General features: G+C 41.6%; 1 protein-coding gene across 1 annotated transcript; it reads right to left on the bottom strand.

Annotated features, from left to right (window-relative positions):
- Positions 1 to 730: 730 nt before the first annotated feature.
- Positions 731 to 12,320, bottom strand: LOC136764015 (polyunsaturated fatty acid lipoxygenase ALOX8-like; the record flags this gene model as incomplete). The annotated part of the gene is made up of 9 exons (XM_066717845.1): positions 731 to 975; positions 1,524 to 1,688; positions 2,430 to 2,530; positions 3,001 to 3,119; positions 4,335 to 4,504; positions 4,761 to 4,847; positions 7,372 to 7,575; positions 10,934 to 11,077; positions 12,144 to 12,320. Coding segments are annotated over 9 exons (1,347 nt in total), but the record flags the coding sequence as incomplete, so codon positions are not given.
- Between the last annotated feature and the right edge of the window lie 339 nt (positions 12,321 to 12,659).

The following is a 12,659-nucleotide window of genomic DNA, read 5'->3' as shown; positions in this document are numbered from 1 at the left end:
CACAGGCATACAGTATACTGTACTGAATGAGCTCCTAGAATATTGAAGAGTTTATATTATGTGTCAAAAAAAAAAAAAAAAAGACACTCATGTTTTTAGTGGTTTCTAATCTGTTCTCAAAGTTTGTCATCAAAAGTCTGCACACACTCTATTTGCAACAATGTTATATATCAATGTATGTACCAATGTGAAATGCTATGAATGCCTGTTTGTTAAATTAAACTTCTTGTAAGTGTGGTGGACACTCAAGGACAATTCAGTAGAGGATTCTGGAACAGTCCTAGTTGATCCTATAGGACATTGTTAAGGTCAGTCTTATAGATTATCCTACTGTACAACTTAAAGGAGAATGCTTCAGGACCCTTTAGGATATAGGATATTCTATAGGACTTGTGCCCAATTTACTATTGGACATTCTATCAGATTTCCTATAGTTTTTTATAGTACCACTATAGGACATTCTCTTTAGATTTACAGTTTTTTTAAGCTGATTATGGTATTTATTCTTTATTTTTTAGGGTCAACTAAAGGTTATTTTCCCACTAGTACTGGAGAGATAAAGATCAACCAACAACCATACTCTGACAAAAAGCAACAACCCCACCCCAGGTTTTCAGTAAGCAACACACAACGACACCCCCTACTTTCCCCCTCCCGGATCGACCCAGATTCAAGTTCCACCCACCAGTGAGGGTTTAGTTTTTTTTTTGACTTGGTACATATTCTTTATTTTTTTTACATCATCTGGCAACACTGCATGTAAAGTGTGTTGCACCCACAATGCTGAGCAGCGATTCATATGGACACGCTGTTTTCTAAGGTGCTTGGCAGCAGGTAGGTGTATGGCAGGGACAGTTTTTCATTGCGTTTTTTCATTTGCCCCTCACACTTCTGCAGCTCCGACTGGAACTCCTTAATTAGCTTCTTGGGGATTTCCTCTGTGAAGCGTTCCTCAGGATACTGGCCCAATAAAACCTGAGACAGAGAGTGGATTATAAGTAGGGCCCCAGACAAATTCACAATTTTACACATTTCACAGAAATCATGAATTTCACTGCTTGCCACGACTGTAATATTTGTATTCTGCTTATAATATTTTGCTTCAATCTTCAGTTTCATTGTTCACTTAAGCCATTTTCCTATAGTGTAACACTAATGCTGTATATAAATCATTGTCAGTGCTATGCATTGTGTTACTGAAGCAATGGGTCAAACAACAAGTAAAGTTTAACATCTGTTGTTGATCATTTCCTTTATGTCTGCCTTTTAGATTACCTTTTTCCAGCAACATTTCAACACTTTTTAGAAAAGATTGTTAAAGTTGTGACTTCTATCATTACATGTTATTTTTTAAGGCTTCACATGCAGGGACACATGTTAAATAAAGGAACAGTGTTCAAAGAATAATGTCTTTGGCTCCCCTTGATGATAAGGGCTGAACACAATCTTTAAATTAGGAAGGGTACTGCCCTCTAAACCCAGAGAATAGAGAACAGCACCATTATTGATACATGGACACTTACGGGATCGTGAGAGGGGTGGCTGAGGACCCAAGTGGTAGCTCTGGAAATGACAGCACTTTGGGCATTAGCGATCCAGTCTCTGTAATCCACGTGGCTGGTCTTGGAGGAGGGGAGAGGGCGATGCAAGGTGGGCGAGGCGTTGGGCAAGCAGGCAGTATATTCATGCTGTGGATAGAGAGCAGAAGTGTTGGAGCAGAGACCCCTGCTGGACAGAACTGGGCAGTGGCTCATTTGAGACAAGGCTGCTATAGATATCTACATATACCCAGGGCAGGATCTCGGCATAGGCAAACTAGGCAGAGGGGTTAAAAAATGTTACTAAATAATTAAATGAATTATATCAAATATTAATTTATTTTGGATTTAAAAAAACATTATTTCAGTGTATTTCAATGTACCTGAGAGACTACACAACATAAGCACATTATGTGAAAAAGTATTTCTGGTAGATTTCAACTCGTACTGCTTCTTGTTATGTGTGTTAGCAGTTAGCTTCTTCTTGCTAGACTGTTAGCAATGCTTTCCAGTGCAGCAAAAAGAAAAATCACATACAGAGGGTGGCGGTGCAAAAGTATCTCTCAATGTGGACATTTGCCTTGACATGTACAGTATCTGGAATTACCAATAGCAAACTCTATTGGGGAAAGGTCATCTTCTTCAATGAAATGCCTCAAAATGTACCTCAGATGAACAGTAAGGGAAACTAAACTGAAAGGGCTTGCACTATTGGCGTGTCAGTTGGTGTTTCAGTCAATCAGTGTATTAGTCAGTATGTTTACAAGTCAGTTAGTCAGTGTATAAGTAATTTAATCGGTGTATCAGTGTGCCAGTGTATGAGTTAGTTAGATTATTAGTGTCTCAGTCAGTCAGTATATCAGACAGTATGTCATTTGACTGCGATCGTACCTGTCCAGCATTGACAGCGTTGTGCTGTGCAGAGCAGGTGAAAATGACCATGGTCAGAAACTTGGTCAGCTCTTCAATGCTGTTGAACGACTCTGGGAAACCTGGGAGGGGTATGGCCCACAACAAGATTAATTTAGTTGCAATTAACTAAATAAATAAGTCTCTGAAAATGCTATAATGCACGGATGGGCAACTAAAGTCAAAGTATCCTCTAAAAATATATATTTACTAGAAGTTACATACAGGGAAATAGGCAGATTTTTTGTCATTTTTTATGGAAAAATTAAGGCTTCTGATTCATTCTGTCTTTTTTGATTAAACTTTATCCAGTTGATAGAAAAACTACAAAGCTGTGCTCAGTGATGGATTTATTAATTGTCTGATCTTTCTTCAACTGATATAACTGCTACCATGGTCAGGACTGTAGTGTGCTGTTCATGGATGTGTAAAAGTTTTGATGTAATCTGACCTCAAATTTTCATAAGAAAGGAACCTCATACTCAGCTATTATTTGTACAGTAACTATGTTACAAACATAGTACACTTTTTACACATAATTGTTCTTACTTACCTAATGATTTGTGACTCAGAAGAGCTTGAAAGATGTCCTTTAGCCAATCTTGTAGCTCAGAATCGTTCTTGATGTCTGTGTCACTCTTATAGTAATAACTGACCAGCTTCACCACAAACCTAAGTGGCATACAAGGAAAAGACCAAAGCACTATGTTTGAACATTGTAAAAAAAAATATTTACAGAACGGTATAGAAATATTCCACCATTATTTAAGATGGGAAAAAAAAAAAAAAATATATATATATATATATATATATATATAGTAACACAGAGAAGGGCATGGGACGAGCAGGTTCATCAAAGTCACTGTTGCACATGTAACTCAAGTCCTTAATAAAACTAAAAATGTAAAAGAAAGCCAAGCCCAGGTCACGGTACAAGCCAACATGACCCGTGGATCCATTGCTATGCTCAGGCCACTGCTCGAATACAATGCTCAGGTGCAGTATCAGGGCAATCTTGTGGTTGTTGTCCAGTCCAGAACTGTGTCCAGTAGGTAGACAAAACCATCAAGTTCAAAAGCCAGATAGTCAACAATCAGCAGCCACTTCCTTTCTCACTATCTCATGCATATCTTTCACTTCAGGTACTTTGCAATACAGTAGCAGATGTACTGCTTCACAGGGCGGTCTCTTTCATTGCCCGCAGGTGTGCGTCCCCTGCCTGAGCTGACAGGTGTGTGAAAGAGTCCAGGTCAGCCAGGGCTTGCTGTGGTGTGGTAGGTCCAGGAGGGGGAGCCATTTCTTCCTTATATATTGAACATCTCTTACTACACCCCTGTGTTATAATTCACTCTCTACATCAGTTCCTTCAATTGAGTTAGAATTGCAAGTCCAGGGGTGGGGACAATTCCACCAAATCAACTCCAGTTCAATTCCCTCTGTAAGTGACTTTCTTCAATTCAGTTCCTTCTGCAGGTCAATTCTGACAATTCCAGCTACATCCAATTGTTAAGTTTCAATTTCAAAGCTTTAAGGGGACCTTACTGAATTGAGATTGTTTTTTGTATTTAAACAAATTCCATTAAGTTCTAATGTGTATCATGCCATACTAATTCTGATTCATATTAATTACATGTATCTGTATTGACAATGGAGAGGTTTTACAGGCTACACTGAGTATAATATTCCTCAGTTTAAAAAAAATATTTGCCAAATTATGGCAATTGTTCAAAAAGTATATTCCTGTTGTTTAGCAGAATTTAAATGGATTTGACAATTACAGTCGCTTAAACATGCCAACTTCCAGCAGAGGCGTGCCGTGACAATTAACAAGTCATGCATCCAGGGCACACCACTGGTACCCATAATGCCCCTGGGTTTGATTCTTACTTGTTGATGATTGCCCACAGCTCTCGGGCGTCGTCTCTGTAGTAGTAGTTGGGCACATCCTCCACGCCACGGTCTTTGATGTTGTCAGGGACACAGAGGGCACTGTAGGTCAGGGAATCGAAGCCCCTCTGCATCACAAGTTGCTTGGCCTGACCACCAGTGTTAAAGGCCTGTATTGCAAGAGATATGCGAGATATTCACTTGGGCAACAAGTGCGATTGTGAATTGATTTCAGCACACATAGTACAAACACACAAAGCAAACATAGACAGGACACATACACACACACAGAGCATACACACAGAAACACATAGAGCCCTCTAAGAATAGGAATACACAAGAACACATTTATTGACAATCTTATTTTGAGATTTTTAAATAACCTTCTATCATCATAGCTGTGCCCATGTACCCTTGTCAGCTCACCCTGTCAAAAAGGCCTCCATCGTTGATGAGGAGTTTCCGGGCTAAGATATTGATGTGCAATGTGTAGCGTGTGTGAGGAATCAGGAGCTAGTGAGACAATAAGGGAACAGACAATTTTAATCAACAGGCCGGGGGCTCAGTTTAACTCAAGTTTGATCAAAATGCTAAATGAGATTGTCCATACATGTCCATTTCTACATTCTATTTGTTGTCTCACACAGATCTTAAATCATTCAATGAACCACAGTTTTGGCAATATATTGATAAGCAAAAACCTGGATTTCATATTATGTCACAGTCAACCTAATAACAGGACCACCGTGTTGCTGCTGGGCGACAGAAATCTACTCAAAATAGAAGAACAGACTTCCAAGATTATCAATAGCTGCTATGACTGTGGCTACCAGCAGATGTCACTGTAAATGTTTCAAGCATTTCATAAAGCCTTGACTCAAATGTTTCAATTGTTTCAGTGTTTTGGAAAGCCTCGTTCTGTCCATCACTAAGGTAATAGGGGAAATCCAAAAGTCGTGGTCAACAGTTCAGGCAAGGAATCAGAGAATTAGCAAACACGAATACCTGGGGAAATCCAAGATACAATAAAAGAGGGAAGAAGCAAAGGTCAGACATGCAAGAAAAACATGGTAAGAAACGCTCAGTAATGCTGCTGAAAGGCAAACAATTTTATAAGGAGTGCATGGAAGAAAGGGGTTGAAGTACTCGGGGCTGATGAGATGAGGCAACTGAGGACAGGTGTGTTTAGACGAATGGGAGAAGAGGGTCAATCAAACTAAATGCACATGGTATAGGAATGCAATGTTAGAGATAGTGCTAGAATTCAGGAGATAGTGACCTCTGGAGGTGAAAGGGGGAAGTGTGAGCCGAAGACATGACAATGTGAGTACAGAACAACATAAATGTAAATGTGTAGACTCCAGGGGTATTATCTAACATTACAAATTAAATGTATATAACTGCATACAAACAAAAACAAAAACTTGTAAAATATAAAAGGAAATTTTAAGTAACTAAAAAGATTAATACATTGAATTTGTAGTGTTTTATAAATAATAGAGACAGTTGAGGTTAATGGATCAGGTTTACTCTCAAACAGCTTTCACAGGTACAACACTCAGCTTTGTCTTGCTGCAGACTACCCCACGGGATCCCACAACCCCACAGGAACTGGGACACCCCTATATATCTCCTTACCACCCGTGCCTGTCTCCCACCAATCACAGCACCCCTGCTGCTCACAACATTGCCAGAAGCAAATATTTGAGATGGGAGGTCACCTGCAAAAATTCCTCAGATTAAGGAATTAAGGCGCAGGGGCTAGCATACGTGGTTAAGAACATCCAGGCTGCTGGCAGGAAAGTGAGTTTTATTAACTGCTTTTACTTTGCCAGCAGACTGAGCCCATTCAGCCTCTGCGCCATGGATAACACCAGGCTGCAATCGTGGGATCCTCCACTGGAACTGGAAGAAGATTTTCCTCCAGAAACCTGCAGAAATATCTGGGCTAACGCTATGCACTTTTGCCTCACGAATATGCAGAAAGATGGCTGGATGTCGGTGTCTCCCCACTCAAGTGTTAATGTATAAAAGGGGCTTAGCACTGGTTGACACCTGCCCCTACAAGGGTTGCTTGTGAAAGGAGACGGAGGCTCACATTGTTAAAAAGTGCCCCTTTGTGTGCAGGGTCTGTCTCCCATTTTCTCTGTTCCTCCACAGGGTCGTCGTTCCTGCGCTGACAACCACCCAGCAGATCCTATATGGACCCCTTCAGATGAATGTCAACATCTACACTGAGGTGCTGGTGGCATGTCGTCTGCACAGTCAAACAGGCCGTGGGAGGGATGGAGCATCTGTTTGTTCAATAAACAGGAGCCAAAGACTATCGCACAAAGGGGCATGAACCTCATTTAAGATCATGTCAATCTGGAGATCCAACAGAGGGGCAAGGAGGAAGCCTTTAAGATGTAGCATTATGATGGGTGTATTTTGATAAGAGCATTTTAGCTCAGCTGAAGCACTGATCTAAGGAAGACCTCTCCCCCCAAAGTTATCAGATTTCCTTAAAGCGTGGGACTGGTTTACATCAAAGTGACAGTCTGGGAGGATGGCACCGAGAATAGGCCAAATAGTTTGGAATCCTGCTGTGAAATGTCTGGGGAAGGGGGCCTGTAGTTAATAAAAACTCTTTGAAATGGACGAGAGTCGAAATCCCGACACAGAGCTACGAACCCGGGCCAACCGGCATTTCCAAAAGATGGCATGGATTGACATCAGTCATAAATCAAGCCCCCCTCCAATAGGACACTGGGGGCTGAAACTGAAATCCAATCTCACAAACTCAAGAACCAATCACCTATTGATCTGATCCAAAATTAAGGTTTTAACTTAACATAACATTAACTATTTGTTTTAAAATGTACTTGTTTTAGTCTTGTTTTGATTGTTTGGTGGTTTTGTTTTCCTTTACTTTGTCTAATGCATTGACTGTTCTTATTCCTTTAAATGCATCAGACTGTTTTGTTTTTATCTTGAAAATGTATAAAACTTAGTAAACAGTATTTTAAGAGTATGGTGGTGACTACAGACACTGTACCTTAAACAGAGGGTGCACTGAGGGCAGTTGTCTCATGGTGGCCAGACAGAACACTTCAGCAATCAAGTGAGTGCGCAGGAGGTGAGTAACCAACTCGTAATAGTTGAAATCCGCACTGCGCACCAGCACTTTTGCCAAGAGCCAGTTGTCCACAGAGTCACTGGGCAGGAATATTGGGTTCTCTGAGCCAGGCTTCTGTTTCAACTGTAAAAAGTAAAGAATCACTATCAGAAATGTCCATCCAGAGCTGGCACTGGGCAAAAGCAAACTAAACAATTGCTTAGTGCCCCACACAGGACAAGCCCACCTCCCCCCCGAATTAGTTTATGATTAGACACTATACAGCCTTCTTTAGTGTTTTACATTTATTTAAGTGTTCTCAAATGTATCTAAAAATATTTATTGCTAAAGGATAAACATTTAACAACAGTTGGAGTAAAACTGTAATACCACATTTGACTGTTTTGTGTGTGTGGTAATTGGCAGAGCTGTGAACTTGGACACATGCCAGTAATCTATATATATATCTGGGGCAGCCTAGCTATGCAGTTTGCAATTCAGAACACATTTTTTGAATGGTTTTCATTGTGGAAACGCATGCTCCACTGAATTGCAACCCTGGGTAGTTTGTGTGCTGACTGTAACTTAGTTAAAAAAAAAAAAATCCATCATCCAGCAGTATAGGATATGGACTGCAACTCTCATAGTCCACACAAGCAATGACTGCAACATCCACAATGTTTTGGAAAACAGCTGTATTTATGTAAATGCATTAATATATTATATATTAATATATCTTCCAAAATATATTCCCTCATTTGGTGTTTTGAGACCACTCCCATCAGGATAGGAATGTTTCACCATAGGATAAAGGTGATCACTCAGAATAACTTTGTAATGATTTGCAGTGACCCTTCCCTCTAAGGGGACAAGTGGACCCAAACCATGCCAGGAAAATGACCCCCACAGCATAACAGAGCCTCCGGACCCCCTCACTGTAGGGGTCAGGCAGTCAGGCCTGTACTGTTCTCTTGGTGTCCCACACATGCAGTCGTGCACTCGAGAATATGGTGACTCATCTGAACTTTTCACTTTTTTCCACATTTCTGTAGACCAGTGCCTACAATGGTTTTTGCACCACTGAACTCTCAAATGTTAATTTGTCTTTGTAATGAGGGATTTATGCACTGCCATCTTGATCCAAAATCGAGGTCAACTGGGCCTGCTCAGCATTTTTATACATGCCACAGAACTTGATAGGATGTTAATTGCTTAATTGTATCATGCAGTACACCTGTTTGGAGGCATCTGGATTCGTAATGTTCCTACACTCATTTAATCAGGTTTTTTCCTTAAATTTGTCACCCGTGTCTACAATCATTCTTGTCATTGCATATACAAATTTATTTTTAATAGTCTTTCCAGTGATTTATTTTTTTAGTGAAACTAAGAGCTGACAAAGCTGAAAAAGACATTACATTTTCATGTAAACCCACCACTGCACTCGTACTTCACCCATGTTCTAACAGAGCCTGCCAGCACACACAACTTGCAATATCTTTTGTCAGCTCAAACTTTAAATTAAAACATAGATATCTTTTAAATTGGAAGCACTGCCCAAGGGGGAGGGGTTTCTACGCACTTCCATAGGAACCCGTTTGAAACGTCACTCGTCACCAGATTGAGCATGAGCTGTCATTGGCCCCTGTGCCTGTCACTCAAACAGTTCCCTTCCCACTTCCTGTTTGTATAAAAGGTGACATCTGCACAGGAACTTCCTTTTTTGCCTCTTCGCTGGACTCGAGAACATGAGCTCTCAGTGTTCTGTGTTTGTAATTGAACCACAAACCTTGCATTTTTCAGTTAGCTGGCTGCACTTATAGTGCAGACCTACCAAGTGGCGAGGTTCCTCATCTACTCCCCAACCTCTCCTCACAGGCTTACTCCAAGGTGCCATCCTGGGTCCCCTCCTGTTCTCCTGCTACACTTGCTACCTGGGCCCCCTCATCGCATCCCATGGTTTCTCCTACCATTTTTACACAGGTGATGCCCAGATCTTTCTATCTTTCGCTCTTCTGACCCTGTCATTCCCTCTCGCATCTCTTCCTGTTTATCTGCTATCTCCGCCTGGATGCACTTGCACCACCTCAACTCAACCTCTCCAAATCTTATCTCCCCTCTTTTCCCCCCTCCTCCTCACCTTCTGCTGACCTCTCCATCTCAATCCCACTGGAATCTATAACGCTCTTCCCTCTTCTTCCGCTAAAAACCTAGTAGTCACCCTTGATCCTGTGCTCTCCTACACCCAGCACATCACCACACTGACATGCAACTGCAGATTCTTCCTGAGCAACATACGCCGAATCTGACCATTCCTCACCAACTACTTGACTCAGCTGCTTGTCCAGTCCCTGGTTCTCTCCCGCCTCGACTACTGCAACTCCCTACAACTACTACCCACCCACTCCAGCTCATCCAGAACTCTGCGGCTCATCTGGTATTCTCTCTGCCCCGATACACACATGCTACTCCACTGCTCCGCTCCCTCCACTGGCTCCCAATACCGGCACGCATTCAGTTCAAGACATTGACCCTCACCTACCGCTGTCTCAACCAGACTGCACCGAGGTACTTTCAGACCTTGACCTCTAAATACATCCCCTCCAGACCAGATCAACTGGCCCCTAAGTGGTGTAACGACCTTCCCACTGAAATCAGGACAGTGGAGTTGTTGTTTTGACGAGGCTCCCCCTAGCAGGTAAGGCTCAAAACAGGTTCCATTATCAGCTCACTGCCTCCTCCATTGCAATGGTTTAGTTATACAGTAACCCCTCCCCGTTGGGCAGTACTTCTGACTTGAAAGATAACAATAGGTTGCGTATGCAACCCCGGTTATCTTAGAAAGGAAGCACTATCAAAGAGTTGCAAGGTCACGCGGGAGTCCTAGCTCCAGGCAAAAGAGGAAGTTCCTATGCAGACATCACCTTTAATACAAACAGGAAGTGGGAAGGGACCTGTTTGAGTGATGGGCACAGGGGCCAATGGCAGCTTTAATAGAGTGACATAGGGTCCAGTCAAGTTCTTGGGGTGGGGTCAAATTAAATTGTGATTGATATGTGCTGAAATTAACTAATGAAATGTGCAAACACTGCTACTGTGCAACCATCAGAGAACATTCATATAATTAGCAGTCAAGTAGAACATTATTCCAATGTCTTATTTGTTAAAACCCAAATAAGACTAAACTACAACCTCAAACAACATTATCAGAACATCAAATGCATTTACTGTGTTCTTCAGATGCCTTTGACATTTCACATGAATTCACAACTTTTCGTTAAGGTAAGCCCTTCAAATCACAGCTCCTCCCATTAATTCCAGTCAACCTCTCCAGAAAATGATTTTCTGATCTGAATAGAGTGTGAAGGAGTGATCAGATCATCTTTATGAAATGGTGGTGAATACAATTAAAAATATTTGTAGAGCCTTTGCAAATGCATGTGACACGATATCTGGTTGTAACCTTTATTCTGTTCTTAATAAAGAAAATATAATACAGTACCTGTATAGCAATAGGGACCAGGTCTCCATCTGCTGTCTTGTACAGCAGACACAGAGGGGCAGAAACATACTGCTGAATGCTTCTAATCACATTGCCTTTGATTCCATCTAGTAGTTTGTAGTCCACTAAGAAGATATTTCCAGCCTAGGGGAAGTAGAAGCAAGACAAGGGACTGTAATAATGTGGTGTGAGCTGGAAAAGAGATGCTGTACATTTGAACAAGTGGAGACATCTGGGGGAGGACCAATGTGTTTGACAACGATATTATTTCATATATGTGTGTGTATGGATACTGCACATTACAGTATATTTAATGAAAATGTTACTACATGCTATTGCTTGCACTGATTAATCTTCCCCCAATCCTAAAAAGTAATCTGATTTCTAATGTTCTGTTCTGTCAAGATAGTTTGTGGGTGGTAAGTGGCAGAATACAGAACAGACAAAAAAATAATAAATAAATAAAATCAGAGCCTTCATCAGATGATAATTTTGAAAATTAATTTTAACCTTTTTTAAGTTCTTCCAAAAAAAACTATAATTACAACGTAATTGAAAGCGACTGTTTGAGGATAGTTCAAGAGCAGTGGTCCACAAGAGTTTCTTGAGGGGAAAAACACCTAAAGATTTTAATTCTTGAAGTTTTATTCCAATAATGCACTGCTAAAATTAAACAAAAAATAGTTTTCAGGCACTCTCACGCACAAACATGCAGTGTAGTGAGAGATCAAGCAGATAGAGTTTCAGAATGAGGTGTCTAAGGAACAGGTGCTCAAGTCCAGCAAAATAACAGACTTTTGGTTGCAGTTACCAATATAAAAATACAGCTGTTGGCGTCTGCAGCTTCAAAGATCATCTGCGTGTTCACAAGCACATATCTATTCAGGGACGCTTCCTTTTTTTTTGCTGAAGTGCTTTATTGGTCCTAACTGCACCGCCTGCACCGCACCTCATCAGCCTCCACGGACTGCAGTTAACCTAACATCCCCCCCCGGACCACCAGATTCATGCCATGCCCATGGAAAAAATATATTGCAGAACACTGTTCTAGAGCATCTGACATAAACCGGGGAGAACTTGATGGTTGTTTGTGGTTTGGGTATGGGGGGCTGATATGCATGGCCTGTAACACACGAGAACTCTTCTTTGAAACTTGGGCCTGTGTAAATCACCACTGTAATTGTATTCCTTTTACAACCAGGCCCAGAACACTGACCTCCAATTCCACTTCCAGGCTCTTGTCAAGGAATGGGGAGACCATTTCACTGGTGACTGGAAAGTTGGTCGGGATGGCAGCACATTTCCGGATCAGAGTGGGGTTGGTACCATTCAAATACTGATACCCAAAGAAGGCATCTTCATGCCAGTGCTTTTTCACATACTCTGAAACCAAGAAAAAAGCCAGCGATCAGCACCCCCCCACTTCACCCCTCTTACTGGGGTCAGTTATTGTACCCCATCAGCCCCAGGTGATTAATTCACTTTGGTCATTGATGCAGATTTGCCCCTCTTGGTTCCCCTCCCTCCAGTGCCCACTTCTTCTCCACCCTCTTCCCTAAGTGGTGGAAAGACCTGCCCACCAAATTTAGGACTGCAAAGTCCATGCCCACTGCGCAGTACCCGGTCAAGACACACATGGTCATACTTTACCTGTAATAACTCAGCCAACCCCTTATGGGTGTTACAGTGCTATAACTTCTAGGGCAGCAATGTGGAGAACAGTGTT

This window comes from Amia ocellicauda, chromosome 12, assembly GCF_036373705.1.
Source record: "Amia ocellicauda isolate fAmiCal2 chromosome 12, fAmiCal2.hap1, whole genome shotgun sequence".
Taxonomy (NCBI): Eukaryota; Metazoa; Chordata; class Actinopteri; order Amiiformes; family Amiidae; genus Amia; species Amia ocellicauda.
Note: the sequence above shows the minus strand (reverse complement) of the source record. Positions and strands in the feature narration are given on the sequence as shown.